General features: G+C 46.3%; 1 protein-coding gene across 1 annotated transcript in view; it reads right to left on the bottom strand.

The window, feature by feature from the left end:
- Positions 1-15,230, bottom strand: part of LOC146856163 (hyaluronidase-like) — a 229,529-nt gene extending 214,299 nt beyond the window's left edge. The window contains exon 1 of the mRNA XM_085650706.1: positions 14,256-15,230. Within this exon, the coding sequence (XP_085506832.1) occupies positions 14,256-15,230 (975 nt within the window). The remainder of the gene's footprint in view (positions 1-14,255) is intronic.
- Between the last annotated feature and the right edge of the window lie 6,114 nt (positions 15,231-21,344).

Raw genomic sequence — 21,344 nt, 5'->3', positions numbered from 1 at the left:
CATGGCACACTGTATGGTACTACACTCACTTTGGAATATGGCAGAGTGTCTGTAGCTAAACACACTGTAGCAGCGCTCACAATCTCTGCATGTGCACACTGTTACACATTGCAGAATTTCTGTTGTATATATCAAGCACAGGCACAGGTTTGGCATATGGTGTTATCATGTACACATGTATCAGAACACACCATGCAGGTCTGGGGTGTGTGTGTCACACAGTAACAGACCTTGGAATAGGTGAGTGAGACTTTAGTCATCACTGCAGTGAAACATGGTTAAAGAGTCAAATTAACTTGTGATGTTCAATTGACATGTTGCTGCCATTCACACGTGATCTCTGTCTTACTCTTGTGTGTGCCTTGTGGTCCAAGTATATTGCATTCCCTGACACAGGCATATGTAAGGGCACATGCTCCACTTACTTTTCATCTCTGGGTGGATACAAGATTTTTAACCCCTTCGCTGCTAGGCCTTTTCCCCCCGTGCTAAGCCTTTTTTTGGCTATTTGGGGTAGTGCGCGCTTAGACCCCTGTAACTTTTTGACCACATAAGGTATCCACGCCAAATTTGTGTCCTTTTCTTCCAACATCATGGAGATTCTAAAGGTACCCAGGGTTTGTGGATTTCCCTGGAGGGGTCCCAGAAATTACCCAAAATACAACTAAAGTTTGATTTTTGGGGAAAAAAGGGCTGCAAATGAAAGCGTCTGGGTTTTTCCCTGCAAATGGTATCAAAAAAGGGTTTGTGGGGCTGAAATCACCATTTTCCCAGATTTTAGGGAATGACAGACTTTTGTCAGAACACCAACATTTTTTACACAGTGTTGGCATTTTTCTGAGACATAGCCTATGTTTGCTATTTTTTGTGCTTTCAACCTCCTTCCAGTTAATGGTAGAAATGGATATGAAAGCAATAATGGATCCTGGAAAGCTATACATTTTAGAAAAGTAGACTAAATTCTGAATTCAGCAAGGGGTCATTTGTGTAGATCCTTCAAGGTTTCTTTATATAAACTAACAGTTAAATATAGGAAAAATTGAAATTTGGTTGTAAAAAACAGCCTTTTGTGTCAACGTTTCCACCTGTAACTTCTTCTAATTATGACAGCTCTTTGAAAGCAATAATCTGTTACATCCGATGGACCTTTCTGGTTGTGGGGATATATAGGACTTGTAGGTTCACCAAGAACCCGACAAACCCAGAGTCAAAAACTGAGCAGCAATCTGCAATGGCTTTTTATTATGTACTGGGTATATAGCAATTATTATGGGAAAATGTATACATGGAAAAATCGGTATGAAAGACACCTATGTATTTCTGAAATGGGAACAAAATATAGAATTTAGAAACAGTAGATATTTGCACATTTTCGAAATTGGGAAAACTCATACTAGCTGGAGAATCATCGGTCATTTTTCAAAATGACTTATTTTTTACATAATGTCTTTCATTTGGAAGGCAGAAATGCTTCGAAAGTCAATAGGTAATAACAGTTGCTTTACAAATCTGAACTACCCTAAGTCTCCCGATAAAAATGGTGCCTCACTTGTGTGGGTAGGCATAGTGCCCATGACAGGAAATGGCTCAATACCCAACGTGAACATACCACATTTTCACAATGAAAATTACCCTTTTTTTACAAAGTGCCTAGCTGTAGTTTGTGAACCATAGCTCTGCCGGCACCTAGGGAAACCTAGAAAACCTATACATTTTTTAAAACTAGACACCCACGGGAATCCAGAATGGGGTGACTTGACTGCCTCCCACCAGGTTCTGTTACCCAGAATCCCTTGCAAACCTAAAATATTGTCAAAAAAACACATTTTGGCCACATTTCTGTGGTGGAAAGTTCTGGAATCTGCGTGGATCCACAAATTTCGACCTACCCCACGTTCCCCAAAGTCTTCCAAGAAAAATGGTACCTCACTTGTGTGGGTCGGCCTAGTGCCCACGACAGGAAACGGCTCAAAACGCAACATGGGCACACCTCATTTTCGCAGTGAAAAATGACCCTTTTTGGCAAAGTGCCTAGCTGTAGTTTTTGAACCATGGCTCTGCCGGCACCCAAGGAAACCTAGCAAACCTATACATTTTTGAAAAGTAGACATCCAGGGGAATCCATGATTGGGTGACTTGACTGCCTCCTACCAGGTTCTGTTACCCAGAATCCCTTGCAAACCTCACAAAATATCAAACAAAACACATTTTGCCCACATTTCTGTGGTGGAAAGTTCTGGAATCTGTGTGGATCCACAAATTTCCACCTACCCCGCGTTCCGCAAAGTCTTGTGAGAAAAATGGTACCTCACTTGTGTGAGTCGGCCTAGTGCCCGCGACAGGAAATGGTGCAAAACGCAACGTGGACACACCTCAGTTTCGCAGTGAAAAATGACCCTTTTTTGGCAAAGTGCCTAGCTGTAGTTTTTGAACCAAAGCTCTGCTGGCACCTAAGGAAGCCTAGCAAACCTATACATTTTTGAAAACTAGACAACCAGGGGAATCTAGGATGGGGTGACTTGACTGCCTCCCACCAGGTTCTGTTACCCAGAATCCCTTGCAAACCTAAAAAATTGTCAAATAAAACCACATTTTCCCCACATTTCTGTGGTGGAAAGTTCTAGAATCCACGTAGATCCACAAATTTCAACCCACCCTGCGTTCCTCAATGTCTTCCGAGAAAAATGGTACCTCAATTGTGTGGGTCGGCTTAGTGCCCGTGACAGGAAACGGCGCAAAACGCAACGTGGACACACCTCAATTTTGCAGTGAAAAATGACCTTTTTTTGGCAAAGTGCCTAGCTGTAGTTTTTGAACCATAGCTCTGCCGGCACCTTGGGAAACCTACCAAACCCACACATTTCTGAAAACTAGACACCCAGGGGATTCCAGGGAAGTATGCTTGCATTGATCCCCCAACATTTCCTTACACACAATCCCCTGCAAACCTCAATTATAGCTGAAAAAATCACTTTTTTCACACATTTTTATGTGGGAAAGTTGTGGCATCACCGGGGTGACACATATTTCCTACCACCCAGCGTTCCCCCGGATCTCCCAGTAAAAATGGTGCCTCACTCGTGTGGGAGGCCCAAGTCCCTGCGACAGGCAAGACAGCACGGTGCCAAAAACCCAGGTGACCCCCCTTGCAAAACCAGGTTGTTTGGTGATAGGCAATTTTGATGTCGCCTCAATACGTTTTGGGCCCCTGCCTGTTGCAGGGAGACCCAGGGGAACACTGGGTGGTAGGAAATTTGTGTCAGCTCGGTGATGCCACAACTTTCCAACACAAAAATGTGAGAAAAAAGTGATTTTTTTCAACTAAAATTGAGGTTTGCAGGGGATTCTGGGTAAGGAAACGTTGGGGAATCCACGCAAGCCATACCTCCCTGGAATCCCCCGGGTGTCTAGTTTTCAGTAATGTGTGGGTTTGGTAGGTTTTCCTAGTTGGCCACCGAGCACAGGGAAAAAAACCCAGGTGACCCACCTTGCAAAACCAGGATGTTTTGTGATAGGCAATTTTGATGTCGCCTCAATACTTTTTGGGCCCCTGCCTGTCGTGCGTACTTGGGCCTCCCACACGAGTGGGGCACCATTTTTATCGGGGGACCAAGAGGGAACGCTGGGTGGTAGGAAATTTGTGTCAGCCCATTGATGCCACAACTTTCCGACACAAAACTATGTGAAAAAAGTGATTTTTTCAGCTAAAATTGAGGTTTGCAGGGGATTCTGGGTAAGGAAATGTTGGGGGATCCACACATGCCCCCATCTGCCCCCCAGGGGGCAGAAAGCCTACTAGATGCCAGGGTTTTTCGAGCAAATTTTAATGGGTGGGGTTTGCCAAAAACGGGCATGACAATGCCCCCACCCTAATAAAAATGTTGTCCCAAAAAATTGCCTATCATAAAACATCCTGGTTTTGCAAGGGGGTCACCTGGGTTTTTTGCTCCGTGCTCGGCGGCCATCTAGGAAAGCCTACCAAACCCACACATTCCTGAAAACTAGACACCCGGGGGATTCCAGGGAGGTATGGCTTGCGTCTAGTGGGCTTTGTGCCCCCCCGGGGGGCAGATTGTGGGCTAATGCCCCATCTGCTCCCCAGGGGGGACAGGAAGGCTGCAATTTTTGCAGGGGAGGGGGTGGGGGCATGGACATGCCTGTTTTGGGCAGCCCTCAATCTAATAAAAATTTGCCAAAAAAATCCCTGGCGTCTACTGGGCTTTTTGACTCCCGGGTGGCAAGAAGGCTGTACTTTTTGCGGGAGAGGGGGTGGGGGCATGGGCATGCCTGTTTTGGGCAGCCCCCACCCTAATTCAAATTTGCCTAAAAAAAATCCCTGACGACTAATGGGCTTTTTGCCCCCATCTGCCCCCCGGGGGGGGGGCAAAAAGCCCTGTAGACGCCAGGGATTTTTTTGAGCAAATTTTAATTGGGGTGGGGGTTGCCAAAAACAGGCGTTCCAATGCCCGACCCTCATAAAAATTTCCCCAAAAAAATCCCTGGTGTCTAGTGGGCTTTTTGCCCCCCAGGGGGGGCAGGAAGGCTGCAGTTTTTGCAGGGGAGGGAGGGGGGGCATGGACATGCCTGTTTTGGGAAGCCCTCACTCTAATTAAAATTTGCCCAAAAATCCCTGGCGTCTACTTGGCTTTTTGCCTCCCGGGGGCAGATTGGGGCTAATGCCCCCATATGCCCCCCAGGGGGGGCAGGAAGGCTGTAATTGTTGCGGGGGAGAGGGTAGGGGCATGGGCATGCCTATTTTGGGCAGCCCCCACCCTATTTCAAATTTGCCTAAAAGAAATCCCTAACGACTAATGGGCTTTTTGCCCCCCTGGGGGTGCAGATTGGGGGCTAATACCCCCATCTGCCCCCCAGGGGGAGCAGAAAGCTGACTAGACACCAGGTATTTTTTGGGCAAATTTTAATTAGGGTGGGGGTTGCCAAAAACGGGCATGCCAATGCCCCCACACTAATTAAAATTTGCCCCAAAAAATCCCTGGCGTCTACTAGGCTTTTTGCCCCCCGGGGGCAGATTGGGGTCTAATGCCCCCATCTGCCCTCCGGGGGGGGCAGGAAGGCTGTAATTGTTGCTGGGAGGGGGTGGGGGCATGGGCATGCCCATTTTGGGCAGCCCCCACCCTAATTCAGATTTGCCCCAAAATAACCCTGGCGTCTAGTGGGATTTTTACCCCTCAGGGGGGCAGAAAGGCTGTAATGGTGGTGGGGGCATTGGCGTGCCCATTTCGGGCAGCCCCACCATACAAAGAATTGCACAGAAAAAAATCCCTGGTGTCAAGTGGGATTTCTGCCCCCCCCGGGGGGCAGATTGGGGGCTACTGCCCCATCTGCCCCCCAGGGGGGCAGAAAGGCTGTAATGGTGGTGGGGGGCATTGGCGTGCCCATTTCAGGCAGCCCCCACCCTAAAAAATAATGGTGCAAAAACAAAATCCCTGTCGTTTAGTAGGCTTTCTACCCCCCTGGGGAGGCAGAAAGACTAATCATGGCAAAATAATTATGGGGGGACAAAAGCCCTTGCCCAAGGCGCCACTCCCCCTTCCTGGTGCCTAGATCCCTGCTTGGGGATCGCCCTCCTGGGGCGATCCCCAAGCAGGTATCTACTAGGGAGGGGTACCATTGGAAAGGGGAGATTCTCCCCTTTCCAACGATACCGCTCCTGAATTTCTACGTGCTCAGGGGGCTGAGATAGCCCCCTGAGCACGTAGAAACTGAAATTGAAATCAGCCTCTTGGCTCATTTCAATTTTGGTTTCACTGAAATTATATCAGCGCGACGTGCGCGCCGATCGTCATTTCAGGGAAACCAGGGGGGGGGGGGGGGCCCTCGGGAGCTGGGGAAGCGCTTCCCCAGCTCCCGAGGCTTTAGGGGAGAAAAGGAAATCCCTCTGGCGCCCCCCCTACAGTGTCACGGACAAGGTGGCAGGCACCGCACGGTGCCTGTCACCTTGTGCATGACAATGCACAACATGCATTCCCAGCATTGTGGCGGGCGGCGCTGTGAGCACCACCCAGCACAATGCTTGGAATAGAGGATGCCACCACCACAGTGGCAGTGGCATCGTAATTGCCGGTGCGCGACCGCCGCACTACTGGCGGCCGGTCCCTGCACTGCTAGGGTGGCAGGCGGATTAAAGTCCGCCCGCCATCCTAATAGGCCCCTAGGCCATGACAAATGTCACTTGTTACCTCTGAAGGTCTCTGAAAATATATAACTTACAGCAAAATGCTGTCATTCTGCATTGTAACGCATTGTTGAGACACACTACAATGTGAGGTTATTCTCAGGTATGGTAGTTGGTGGTTTGTGTTTCTAACTTCACTGAGGGTGAGCTATTGTACAATTTGTTTGCTGCACAACACAGCAAAACTGCTAGCTGTGCAGCTGTGCACAGCTCACATGGAATGGGAGAGTATTGATCAAATTGGAATAGCAAATGTGACATGACTGGCTTGTACCTTTAATACAGTACACTGCTTCACATTGCATTTCTGTATATGTGCAACTGATAGGTAAGACGCATGACCCTATGTTGCTCAACAGGTCTGATGACATGATTACTACATTTGAGGCCTACTTCTATTTGACAAGATGTGGGTGATTTGATATTTATTGGGACTGTGACATAAACCCCAACACAAATAATCAATCAATGAATCGGGGGAATATTAAGCACGCTACTCACCCTTAAGGCACTAGGGGAGGGGGGAGCAGCTCCAGTCAGTCGAAAACCAGGTTTTGAGGGTCTTCTCGAAGATGTTGAGGGTGGGATCGCGTTTTATGTTGACAGACAGCTCGATCCAGGTCTTGTCCACGATGTAGAAGAAGGTTCTTCCACCTGTTCTTGCTCTGCAGATGCACGGGGGTTTGGCGAGGTCGCGGGTCGGAGGTTCCTCTTGGGTACATGGAAGGAGATTCTGTCGTTGAGATATTGAGGTCCGGTGTTGTGGAGGCATTTGTAGGCGTGGGTGAGTATCTTGAAAGTTACTCTCTTCTCAACGGGGAGCCAGTGGAGGTTGTGCAGGTGTTGGGTGATGTGTTTGTGTCGAGGGATGCCGAGGATGAGTCAGGCTGCTGTGTTCTGTATGGTCTGGAATTTGCGGAGCAGAGACTTGTTGATCCCGGTGTAGAGGGCGTTTTCGTAGTCTAGTCTGCTGGTTATGAGTGTGTGGTTGATGGTCTTCTTTGACTCGGGGGTATCGGAGAGTGTTGAAGCAGGTGGAGGCGACACCGTTGACCTGTCGGGCCATGGGGAGGGAGGAGTCGAGTATGATGCCTAGGTGTCAGGCATGGTCTGTAGGGGTGGGGGGGCTGCTGGGGGCAGTGGGCAACTAGGTATTGTCCCAAGCAGAGGGGGAGGGTCCGAGGACATCTGTCTTCTCAGAGTTGAGCATTAGGCAGCTGTTGCTCATCCAGGATGGGATGTCCTTCATTCTTTCCTGGAAGTTGAGTCTGGTGGTGATAGCGTCCTTGATGAGAGAGATGATGAGCTGGGTGCCATTGGCATAGGATACTATGATGAGTTTGTGCTGTCTGACGATGGTGGCGAGGGGGGCCATATAGATGTTGAAGAGCCTGGGGCTGAGCCCCAATCCTTGGGGTACTCTGCAGTTGATTTCCGTGGGTTCGGAGAGAAATGGGGCAGTCTGATTCTTTGGGTTCTGCCGGTGAGGAAGGAGCAAAGCCAGTCGAGTGCGATTCCCTGTAAGCTGGAGTTCGGTGGTGAGTGTGCAGTGGGAGGCGGTGTTGAATGCTGCAGAGAGGTCGAGAAGGATCAGGGCTGCGATGTGTCCTTGGTCAGGGAGGGGGAGGATGCCGTCTGTGGCGGCGAGTAGAGCAGTCTCGGTACTGTGGTTGCTGCAAAATCCAGATTGGGAGAGGTCGAGAAAGGAGTTTCCTTCGATGAATTTTGTTAGTTGTGTGTTGACTGTCTGCTCTGTGACTTTGGCCATGAAGGGGAGGAGGGAGATGTGCTAGTACTTGAGGTCCGTGGGGTCTGCTGAGGGCTTCTTGAGTAGGGGTCTGATCTCAGCGCGTTTCCAATCATCAGGAAAAACGCTGGTTTTGAAGGTGGCGTTGATGGTGCAACGCAGTTCCAGAGCAATGGCGACGGTGGCTCTGTGTAAGATGTGCGGGGGCAGAAGTCTGTGGGGCTCCTGAATGGATGCCTTTCATGGTCAATGTGGTGTCTTTGGTGGTGATTGGGATCCAGTAGGAGATGGTGGACTGGCTGGTGTTGCTGGAGGAGAGAGTGGTTTCGGAGTCAGTTGTGTGGTCATTGAAATTGTCATAGAGGCCCTTGATTTTCAAGTGGAAGTAGGAGCCGAGTTTGTTGGAGAGTTCCTGAGAGGGGGTGATGTCCTTGGATTCGCTGGGGGGTTTGGTGAATTTCTGGATGACGCTGAAGAGTTCCTTGGAGTTGCAGGAATTGGCGAGTATGCGCTGGTGGTATTCTGTCATGGGGTTCTTGTAGGTGGTGCGATCTTCTGAGGTTTTGCTGTTTCTCCAGTTCTTCTTGAGGTGTCTGCAGGTATGTCTGGATTCTTGGAGGTCAGAGGTAAACCAGGCTGCCTTCCTGGGGCGCTGATTGCCGGAGTTGCATTGGGGTGAAAGCTCGTCTGCGCAGTCGGCAATCCATTTGTGGAGTTCTTTGGCAGCGAGGTTGGTGTCGGTGGAGGTGGTGGGCACATCGTGGTTGAGGGCAGAGTTGAGTTGTTCCTCGGTGATTTTGCTCCAGTTTCATCATGGAGGGCAGGGTGCAGGTTTGGGCGGCGTGGGTTTGTTGATGAGGAAGTGTACACAGTAGTGGTCTGTCCATGGTCATTGCGTGGTGTGGCTGAAGCGGATGTTGTTCCCACCTGCAAAGATGGGGTCATGGGTGTGTCCTGTCTTGTGGGTAGGGACGGTGATGAGCTGTTTCAGTTCGCTGTTGGCGAGGTTGTCCAGGAGAGCAGTGGAGTTGGGGAAGCTGGGGTTGTCGAGGTAGAAGTTCAGGTCACCGATGAGCATGTAGTCCATGGAGGCGTTGGCGTGGGGTGAAATGAGTTTGGCGATGGTTGTGGTGAATGAAGCATGTGGTCCTGGGGATCTGTATGCAAGGGTGCCATCAGCGTGGTTCTAGGGCTGGTCTGGATCTGGAAGTGAAGGTGTTCTGTGGAGGCGGAGGAGTATAATAATGTGTAATAATGTATTCAAATATTTATTTCCATGTTGGACCTTCCTATTATGTTCGGACATTCTCTCCATCAAAGTACATGTACTTTAAGAGAAGAAATTCTCACAAGGTAGGTGTGTCACCAACTACCAGCCACTGTATTTTGGAACGAGCCTCCAACCTCATGCTCCTCCATTGGGTCCTTAGCATCATGGTCCACATCCCACAGGCCTTTTGTCCAGACACAGATGGTGGGGAGAACGGCACATATTAGGATGATTTTGTAGACCAAAGAGGGCGAGTATAGCAATCTACCCCCTGACATGTCCAGGCACCTGAGCTGGGATTTCAGCACACCAAAGCTTCTCACTACGATGTTGCAGGTCATGACCACTGCCTGGTTGTAGTGTCCTTCCGACTCAGTTTGGGGATGCACTACTGGGGTCATGAACCTGAAAGTTAGACATATATTACAAAAGTTAATGCTCTTACTCTCTATTACAACTAAAATCATGTCTGTGTGTGTTATGTGTAGGCCTGGGTGGTGAACTTCGCTCCGTTTGCGGAGTTTGCAGAGTTTTCTGCACTCTGCACTCCACGGAGCTCACGGAGTGCAGAAAACTCCGCTTCACAATGTCAGAGTAGTTTTTTCCCGCTCGCGATCGCGACCAGTAAGTTTGCGAGCGGGAGCTGCCGCTCAGGTAGAATTTCTACTCGAGCTGCAGGATTACTAACACAAACTGCAGTTTGCACTGCACTCCGCCACTCGCGAAACTTCACAAAGTTTTTTTGTAACTTTGCAGAGTTCCTCGAAGCAAAACTCCGCAAACTACACCCAGGCTTGGTTATGTGTACTGAATACCTCAAACACATTTATTGCTGTATTTCAAAATATGTGTTACTTATACAGTAGGCCATAGATTTTTACATGTCTCTTCCAGTTCTCTGTGTAATTGCAAATGATGAGCAAATCTGATACATTATACACTTCTTCATCCTGAGTTTCATTTGTATCCAGTAGCTTACTGTGATGGGTATTTAGAGATGTACCTGATCACTCTATTCTATGTTCACTCACTAAATGCGTGAAGTGACAGATAATAGATCTGATATTTATTTAGTTGGCCCTCATTAGGTAGGTTGTGACATTGCCAACATGTTTAACCCTCACACAAACATATGTCCATGTTGAACCACAGATATTATTTGTGGCTTACATGTCATTGGCACAGCCTTTTCATAGTGTAATTACCATGTGATTTTGGTATATACACTTGGTGCAGTTCAAAAATGTCACTTGGATTGCCATGCTATTTATTGTCAGCATTCAAGTATTGTTTTTGCCAGAAATGTTGTCAAGGTGTACTTTGATTGACACTTATGTATTGCAATGTGGGCCATCTTTATGTGGGGCACACTGATGTTGTTACAAGGAGCTTTCTACTCCTAATGTAGACACAACACATTGGTTTTTCACATGTATGTGTATGACTCTAATTTGTAGGGGATTGTTTACTATGATTTTAATTTCACTTATTGCTTTTGCTAATGTTTGTTGAGATTGGTATCCTGAGAAAACTTTGGTGCTTTATCCAAGCTGGAATTTCCATGTTGATGACTGATCTATACCATGTTTGGCTGCATTGTGTTTGAATTAATAAGTGTCACTGTGCTGGATTCATATGCTTTTCATTTGGGCTACTTATTCCACCGTACAGGTAAGCCATCACATTGGTTACATGAGTCAATGTGGCCATCAAATTGTGTGTATGTGTGTACACAGACTATCGGTATTGCTGAGACAAATGCTTGTTTAGTACTGAAGTTGTCCCAATGTTGTCCAATATTTACATTTACAAATGTCCGGAGCCTATACTGACATCCAACACATGGCCTTTCCACATACTTTTTCCTGTGTTGGTCCAGTAACTTTAATCAACATACAAGTATACTGCTACGTGTGACACACTTGCTCATTTCGACAGTACTTGTTCTCACACCATTGACCTTGTTCACCTTAGACTGATACCAAGAGTGGGTCATTGAGGAGACACCGATCTCAGACTTACCTTGTGTTGCCTTTGTACTCATGTGAACTCATGTGGACTTGTCTGTCTTGCCACATGGTTTCGTTAGTGATGCGTTACCTAGTGCCTTTGATGTGGTTCCATCCATCTACGCAGAGTGAAATGATACATTGCTAGTCACTGATGTTCTGTCGTTACTGCCATAGACAGATTAGTAAGTGGATGTCAGTTTGGGAAACATAGTCTACACTTGCAGTGCGTTGTTTCCACTGTATGCACACAACACCGTGGCCCAGAAAGGGCAGTAGTGCACAGTATTTAGGGTATACTGCGATTTCCTCACATTTCAGGCTACACTGGCACATAATGTGCTGCCTAGCACACACAGGCACGCTTGCACCATGGTGCTTGGGTGCCTGCATTGCATATGGGATTGTCTTTGTGAAGGAGGGGCACCTATCTGCACATTATGAACACTCAGAGCCCTGATAATCTATGTATGTGTGCCACAGAATGCAGCACATATATGAAGCGGGAGTGAATTGGATCACTTCAGTTATTTTTCCTTGTTACACATCACCTGGTAGACCAATTGATTTGTCACTTTTTGAGGTTTACCTGGTGTGGGATACATGACATGCCTTCCCAAACTGTTTTGTGTGGCTTGTCTTCATGTACCACAGCCAATGTGTCATTTCCTATGCCTCTGTTGGTGATACCCAGGAATTTTGACGTATTTCAATCGTCAAATATAAATATACATGTCCTCTCTTTTCCTAACGTCATCCTCAGCGCGGATATACTACTTCGGATATACTACTTCCGTAACCACTTCTTGGATTAAATGAATAGATGTAAAGAATCTAAAACATCATTTAGTCAGACTTATTGTGTATGGGACAATAAAATTGTTCCGCTCAAAAAACTGTCAGCGCCCCATGCGCATGCCTAGTACGTATCTTAGCAACCAATGTCAATACCACTGGAGAACCTTACATTTGAGTGAGAGCATAATGTTGGAATCTTAACCAAAATTGTATTCGTTTTGGCATATAGACAATACACACCACATATACGGTCGGTTTTACGAATGAACAAATCATGCTATGTATCGCATGGCATATTAAAAAATACCTCAGCGTGCTCACTACTTTGACAGAACCATCCCACTCCTATTGACAAGTGTCTTGTGGCAGAGAGATGGACTATACTCCTTGGTGCAATGAGGGCACGATAATATTCATTTATGAGATATGCGATGCCAACTGTGTCAGCAACATTGATGTACTCAATATTTTATTTTATCTATTGATTATTGCTGGCAGTCTCGAAAATTTTGTCCCCTCTCTATGTTCATTATTTATGTGGATTGTAGTTCGCATTTTCATTAATTGTAATAGGGGCACGAGAATATTTTTTAACGATGTATTTAACGACCACAGTGTCAGCAACATGATGTATAATAGCAGTGTATTCAATAAAATATTTTATTTTATTTATTGAAGATCGCTTGCCGTTTTTGAAAATGTTTTCCCCTTTTTATGTTCATTGCTTTCTACAGTATTTACGTTGTCTACCATTGTGATTTCTTTTACACGTGATCAAGCCCATTGGCGAAACGCGTTGTGTGAATAAACAGCAGTCTATCTAATTCCTTGTTGGGTCTGTGATTCCTGAGAGCGTGCGGATTGAAAAAGTGTATTCTTATGATATTTTTTTATTTATACACACACGCACATACAGATAGTAAATTGACTTAGCTGCAATTTAATGGTAACTCTGATGTAGCGTCAATCGATCTAGTTATTACAATGTAGTTTTACTGTGATGTATTGACATACAATCAAGTTATTGAGTAGGTTTTGTTCTATCCACGGAACTAACGTAGAGGTGGTGATTTTGTACCCATATACTAAGCCACATATGTTGGCAAATTCCAAAGCTATTTTAATTACTGCATTTAAATCTCTTGTTAGAGTCAGTAGGTTGTGACCATAAAGTATGACTTTAGTTATTTTTCTTGCAGATGAGTGGCTAGTGCTAGTGCCTTTGGGCTTTTTTAACTGTAGCACCTTTATTTTGCTGCTGGTGATCATAAACTCAATGCAGCCCAATGCTAGTTACATACTTTACTTATGGATATTTCATGTTTCTTCTCACAGTACTTCGGATATCACAGTTGCCACTTTCAATGTTATCCTAGCAGTAGTTGGTACCCCTTAAAGTCTATGAATTGCTGAGGTAGCTCAGCTGTGACAACTATACAATACACAAGAATAATCCCTCATCTTTTTTCTACAAGGATTATCATCTGTACAGGAGCCTCATAGTAGAGGCTGGATCTACACATTGTTGTAAGAAAGGAAGCCGGTTTAATTTAAAACCTAAGGCCATATATGCAAATTTTTCATGCAGAACAACAACCACATTTGCTGTGCGGCGTTGTCAAGAGGGAAAAGACATTGCAGAGCTATCATGGCTAAATTTGTGAGTCCATATCAACAAGGTAACGTGAGATTATCGCTGGGTTTCCAGCGATAATCTCACGTTAGCCAGTTAGCGTGAGGATTTTTATCGCTATTGAGATAAGCGTTGCTAATAGCACGCTATCTCAGCGATAAAAATCCGCGCTAGCCGACGATAATTATCCTAGCGCTAAGTGCGCTTTGCGATAATTATCGCCGGTTGTTGTAAATATGCCCCAAAGTTTTTATATTTTAACAGAAGTTTGCAGGTACATTTATGGAGCTAGTTAGCCTTAGCTCCATTGTGTTTTTCCATTTAGCGCTAACCAGTTATGATTCCTTGCTCTTTTATTGGCATTCCCATTTCCTAATGACATTTCTGCATCTTTGTACAAGCCAAACTTATTTTAAATGTCAATGGGTTAGGAATAATGTGAACTGCTTTATGGTTAGATGCCTCTTTAGTTATCTAATCTGTCTTTATAAAATGGCCTCCAGCAGTACTTGGCGCTCTAGAGAATACCCAAATAAATACACATTTACGCCATAATGTCACCTTGAAACTAAAAACCATGGAAGAGAATAAGACCTTTTCACCTGAGAGAGAAACTCCTCTGGCCTGTCTGTAAACACTGGACGTGTGTATACATAAATTGGTAATGGAGGATTTCTGTTGCGGAAAGTGGAAACCCTTATTGCTTCCTGAACTGAGTGCCGTGAATAAAGAGCTGCATTTCGTGAAGATTTTAGATCTGTTCCCAGGTAAATGCTGGGGTAGAGTGCAGTGCTTTCCTTCCAGAGCCAGTAAAGTTCATCATTTCTATTTTTTTCGGCATCCGAGCAACTTCCTGTATAATTTTTGGGGTTTTGTTTATAGCCATAGTTGTAACAATCAGGAAACAAGTAAAATCCCCAGGCCATGGCTGGCCTTTCTGACTTCCCCAGTGATAACGTTTCCTGCATAATATTCCGTGCTGCAGCCTCAAATGCCTTTTTAGCAATTGGTGTGGCTTTTTGGGATGTAAGTTTGGGACTTTGTTTAGTGATAAGTTCAATTGATTTCTTTTGGTATACACGCTTGAGTCCCCAGTTCCGAAACCATATTGGCCGCCATTCTTCCCAGTCAATCACTGCAAATCCGGTCTTTTTTATGTCTGGCATATAAAATGCGATGTCATCAGTAGTTTTCTTCAGATGGTGCGATAAGTGGACTAGCTGAGGTAGCCCTCCATTGATAGATTTACCGGTGGTCTCATCAATATAGGGATAAGAGCCCAGCCGGTCTTTGTAGAACAGGGCCAATGTCTGGTTGATGGCGGTTTTCATTGGACTGGCCACGAACTGGAACAATTGGAGACTCAGTTTTGTGTTCCGGTGTGTAATGCAATTTTCTGTTGGGGCGTTCCAGATGGCAATGAAGGGAGACTTCTCTACCAGAGGAGACTTCTCTACCAGAGGAGGAGTGCTCGGAGTTGATGACTGGGTTGATGAAACCAGATTGACAAAACACAGGGACACCCAGATTACTCTGGGTAAGATATCACCATTTGGCATAATGGCGAAGAGTTTCATGATGGACTTCTCAGTAGAATAAATACTTCTCATCACGCAAAGGAAAACATGCTGTTCCACCTGGTGAAGAACAATAAAATTGATACAGTTATTGAAATGGAACAGGTACAACCCGAGTCCGCTTACATTTTAAATAATCATAATGTCTCAAAGATCTGTCGCTGTGCTCCTATTCTATCCAATCATTTAATATCAATACCTACAGTAATAATGTTGTTGGGTGGGTGCATTTATAGTGAATGGCTCAATGTGGTCTTCAACTCTGACAACTGCTCAGTGTATGCATTTGGATTTTTTCATTACAAGCTTTTCTGTTAAAGGTATAGAGGGGAAATGTACAAACGTTTTATGATGTGACCGCATCACGCAGTTCAGCAAAGTGTAGTGTCCATTTAGTATATGTTAAAAAGGTCTATAAGCGGTCTTCTCCGTGATACGCCCTTATTCCGCTCCTGAAAAGGTGCAAGCCACCCGCAAAGAGCCTGAGAGACCCCCTCCCACGACAGTAGAGCGAGCTTGTGATCTAGATCGGGAGACTTTTGGGACGTTTGAAGCTTGGCCTGGAAAGAGGACCTCCAGCCCTGCCCTCACTGCCGGAGAGTGACATCAAGCCCCTGCTGTCCTGTTTCTAGAGTGTTGCACGGAGGATCACTGACTACTGGACAAGGAGTGAGATGCGCACTTGGAGTCCCAGGGCTCAGTGGAACAGGGAGACGTATCTGGAAAGAAACGGGAGCCCCTCTGAAGCCTGAGATTGGCCCTCATGGGGCTCATACACACCCAGTACAATGGAGAAGGACAAAGACCCAAAACCCCCCAAATAGGGGAAAATGGACCTCTACACCAAGGTGCCCCCCCCCCCCAGACTGCACAACCCCGTGGCTGGACACGCCAACATTGCTACAGGCGATACAGTCCTCTAGGGCTGCACTAGAAGACAGGATCAGGAAAGTTTGCTATGAAGTCACATTGCTCCGCCATGACCTGCGGAACATCTCTGAAAGGGTGACGGAAACTGCGACCTGCGTCAAGGAAGTTGAGGAGGCAATAAAAGAACTTCAAACTGGGGACTCAGAGCTGCAGAGCACTAGGAGGAATGTCCTTTGGCATATTGAAGATGCCGAGAACAGGCTGTGCAGAAAAAATCTGCGCTTTGTGGGTTTTCCGGAAGGAGTTAAGGAGACAAGCCCAGGTTTCCTGACCTCATGTCTGAAAATCATAATTTTACGAGAAAAATTCTCCTATCGCTTGGTGATTGAACAGGCTCATCGGGAACTGAGCAAAAGGCCTCTACTGAGCCCACCTCCCCGGCCCATCACAGCAGGATTCCTTAATTTTCTGGACAGAGACATGATCCTTCAAGTAGCCCGGCGGTTAGGTGATACTAGCCACGCCAACTCTAAAACTATCATCTTCCTGGACTAGAGCCAGAGGCGAACCTTTGAGTCTGTAAAGGCAAAGGCTCAGGGCTCATCCAATTCAATATATGCTCCTGTTCCCGTCAAAAATCTAAGTCATCTGTATGGGCAAAACACACTTTGTCCAGACGCCGGAGGAGGCATGGTCATGGCTGGAGGAGAGACCGGTCCTACGCCCACTCGGGGCATCACACGCGGAGGAATGCTTGACAGGCAGAACGGAGACCAGGTCCAGGGCCTTGCCACGTGGAAGGAGGAGAGCAGAGCACAGTCGAAGACACACTGCTGGGGGAAACCATATGCGCTGCAAGGCCCTGGGTGAAATAGAGGGAATGCCTTAGGACCCATGGGGCCCTGCACTGTGAGGAAACCAAGAGCAACAGAGGACTCCAGCTGAGGGATTATTCTCATACAGAATCGGAGAGTTGGGGATGTCTTCTGGGAATTAGGCTCAACACCCACTTGTCGCCGAAATACTGGCCCTCGAACACACTATGGAGCCATACCTGTTGCCGCCATGGGAGGAAGTCACTCACTCAATCCAAATTAACATCTGACCTGCCATCAATGCTCCGGCCACAAGAGCGATGGACACACAAGCTGCGACCTGGACTTCTCCTGTTCCCTGCTTTGGACTCACACCTATAGTGACTACGAAGGTGACTGGTCCCCTGAGGGCCTAAGTTGATGCTTCTGAACTGTTTCCATGTTGTGAGAGTTTGAACTCATAGCATTACATTTAAATACTGAGGGATTGGCGACAGACCTCTCCTTCTCCACTTACATACAGTAGTTAAATGGCTCTGAGGCTAAGTGTTGTGAGAAGGATGTGAGGGGTTGATTGGGAAGGAAATGGGATTGTTGTTTTGCAGGTTCAGGCTCATCGCACGGGTCTTGATAGACAGTTGACATGGATATTGCAGAAGGGTCTCAGATCAGCGATACACACAACATATACTCACCTCTGTATTACACTACACCCATGTCAACCCCCATAGCTAATCAGGCCCTCATGTTCCTGACGTGGAATGTGAACCGTCTCGGTGACAGGATTAAACGAGGGTTGGTCTCAAGCCACATCAAACGCTTACACTCGGATGTAGTCATGCTTCAGGAAACACATCTGCACGTGATTATATTTTTGCCCTGGTGGGGGAGTTGGGAGAGGCTGGCAGGGCAGAGTGCCTCGCCAGGGGATTGTCTGACCACTTGCCATTATGGATACAGGTGGGGCGTAGGACCCGGCAATCACAGCCACAATTGAGACTCAACGCTTGGGACCTGCAAACGGGAGCCATCATAAAGGCATCAGGGCAAACACCAAGGTTGTTTTCAAAGAGAATGAGGGTACCTTTGGTTCAAGGGTCACGCTGCAGGAGGCATATAAAACGGTGCTGAGAGATAGGGTCCAAAACCCTCTACCATGGGAAAAAAGAAGGACAATGAAAGCCTTGATCGATTGGAACACGGAATACTGAGGGTCGAGGACCTGGTCGTTGATAATCCTGAGCCCCGAACCTCCCGATAGCTGGACGCACAACGCAGGAATATAAAGACCTGATGCTAGATGCAACAAAGGCTCAAACCCTAGCCACTCTTCACCAGCTATATGAACTCTGAGACAAAGCCGGCAATCTGTTAGCCTGGTTGTGCAAAACAAAGATAGAAACTAGATGGGCATGATCCATAACAGATGCTCAGGGTCTGATGCACTCCACCGACGAGCAGATAGCAATGGCCTTCACCACATACTACAAGAAGTTCTACGAGGCCAAACCCCTTAGTAACTCTCACAAGATCAATGACTACCTGACTGAAATCCTGACCCCCACACTTGATGAGACTGATATGCTGGAGCTAGACAGTGATCTTTCGATTATCCAGGTGAAAACGGCTATATCCAAGTTGCACCCGGGCAAGACCTCAGGCCCAAATGGCCTACCAGCTGAGTTCTATAAACGGTGCACTGGTTTACTGAGCTCCCACTTGCTGAATCTTTTCTAGGACACCTACAAAGAAGAGCGTCCGTTAAATGTATGCCTGGCCACAATAGTAACAATACATGAAGAAGGTAAGCCATGGGACAGGTGTGAATCCTACTGCCTGATCTCCCTCCTGAATATGGAGGTGAAGATCCTGGTGTCTATCTAAAGAAAGCGCCCCCCTAAAAAACTGAGCTCATTTGGTCTGGGAGTAAGGGGGAAATGAACCAATTTATAATGAGCAACCTCCCACGTGACCCTAAATAGTTAAATACTTGCTACTATATAGCATAGAAATGGGTCATAAACTCATGATTTCTCAACACCACAATATGATTTCCATAATTTTTTTTTATTTTTATTATTATTTAATTTCATTATTCACTTTTTTTTTAAAACAATTACATGACAATCTTAGTTTATATTGTCACATTATTTTCAAACATTGTTATTTCTTTACAATGTAACATCAGATTTCAATAATACATTTTTTCCATAATGATCACAATCTATGCAAAAAAACTCTTGATCTGTATACAAAGTTTTTAGATCTTCTTCATCAATAAACTGGCATAGATTTACCAGAACAAAATTAGGAGGGCCCTGCTGCTTACGATAATGGGTTGTGCAGCCATGTTCAAAAGGATTACCTTCCCCTAGTTCCTATACGCACTACAGAACACCTACCACCCCCTCCCACGAACAATATTTTGAGAGATAGATGCCGAGCTGTGTTCGCTGTTGTGGCTCGGGAGACACCCGCAGATTGCGCTGCGCACATTTACTGGGCTGAGCATTTAACCCCCGTCAATGATTGACTACACATAGCGAGCGACCACCCCACTTACAGGCTGGAGCGGGAAATGTTGGTGCCTCGCACATTCCTCCACTGTCTCTATGGGGGCAAGGGGTCCCATGGGCTTCATCCGGCCACACAGACCACTATTGAGGCATGGGAGAGGGCATACAGAACACTGGGATGGGCTCATAGGATGACCAAGGGGACGCCTTTGTGGAAAGGGAATTGGCTCAGGAACTCGGTACACTGCATGGATTTGGATGGTGGGACACATCTGTGATCTCGACCATTGGGGATATTATAGACAAGGGCACTCTTAAATCCTTTTCTGCCCTCTGTGCTGACTTTACGCTTCATGCATCCAGATGTCTCAAATATGCCCAGCTACTCCACGGTTGGCTAGCAGAGGGCCTGAGTTGGAAAGACCTGAATACGCAGCATTAGAGGGGAGGCTATTGCAGGAACAAATCACACTTAAGGCAGTATCACTTACATTCAAAACTTTGAATAATAATATGCCCCGTGCTTAATTTGAGCCGGGGCTTTCCGATGCTCAGCATCTGAACTTAATTGGTTTCCGGTGCTCGTCACCGGCACCTAATTGTCCACACCATACTTAAAACAGTCTACCACATGGTGGTGCTGCTCATCTAATTTAGAGATAAGCAGAACAACGGTTGTTTAGGGATACAATGTACATTGAAATTGCCATTAGATGGTTAGTAGTTGTTTTGGCAGCGATGATCAGGGCGATGAGTAGTGCAAGCTGCAGTGGCCTCCTGGTCAGAGCCCTGGCACTTAATATTTTACAAATTAAGCACTGAATATGCCAGATAACCTTGGTAAGCTCTTGGGAATGTGGGAGGGTGACGTGGGAGAGATGAAGGACATTGATCGGGAGGCTGCATTGATGCATCCCAGGCAGGTGGCAATCAAGGCTCAACTGCGTCTTATTCAATACAAGATCCTCCATCAGGTGTATCATGACCGGGCTAGACTATACAGAATTGGGCAGGGTGAAAATCCGAGCTGTCTGAGATGTAGACATGAACTGGGGTACTTCCATCAAATGATTTGGAGCTGCCCCGTCATACAGATTTACTGGGAAGAGATTGCCCAGGAACTTAATGCATTGTTACAGGTCTCCCTCCCCCTGGACCCGATATTTGTTCTATTAGGGATACTGAGCGAAATGGATATCCCCCAGACCGCAGTTAATATTCAGTGCCCTGGGCCTAGTGTTCGCAAAGAGGAATATTGCACAACACTGGGGTGCTTCACCCCACCGACACAACACGAATAGAAGAGAGGAATGGACATATACATGGCAGCAGAAAGGGTCATCTACAAAGGTAGAGGCAGCCCTGGAAAGTTTCGCAGGGTATGACGCAGTTGGATGAAACACTATAGGCTGTTCCTACTGGACATGGTTACGCAGACCGCTAGTGGAGGAGAATAGATGGGACTCCTCTCCCCCCGCAATTCAGGGGATACAATGGTACTTTAATTATGTGGATGGTAGTGGGGTCAATCACATTGGGTAATAGAGGTGTATGGATGTGGTATATTACAATGCATATCATACTTGTGTAGACACCATCGGACCATGAGGTCTTGAATGTTACTGTCCATTGTATGTGAAACAACGTGAAACAATGTGTTTTCATGAAACAAAAAATCAATAAAAGTATTCCAGCCCCCCAAAAAAAGGTCCCTAAGCACATCGCAGATTGTGTTACACTGTTAGAGCACCCATGCAAATCGTAGAAAATATACCACTTAGTTACAGTTTCACAGCACAGTGAGATCAGGAGACTTGAATGAATGAATGAAGCAGCATTTATAGAATGCATAGCTATCCGTGGGCATCCCAGCACTGGAGAATAACTGAAGCTTCCGAGAATCATTTAGGGAA

The sequence above is a fragment of the Triturus cristatus genome, chromosome 4_1 (genome assembly GCF_964204655.1).
Source record: "Triturus cristatus chromosome 4_1, aTriCri1.1, whole genome shotgun sequence".
In the NCBI taxonomy this organism is placed as follows: domain Eukaryota; kingdom Metazoa; phylum Chordata; class Amphibia; order Caudata; family Salamandridae; genus Triturus; species Triturus cristatus.
Note: the sequence above shows the minus strand (reverse complement) of the source record. Positions and strands in the feature narration are given on the sequence as shown.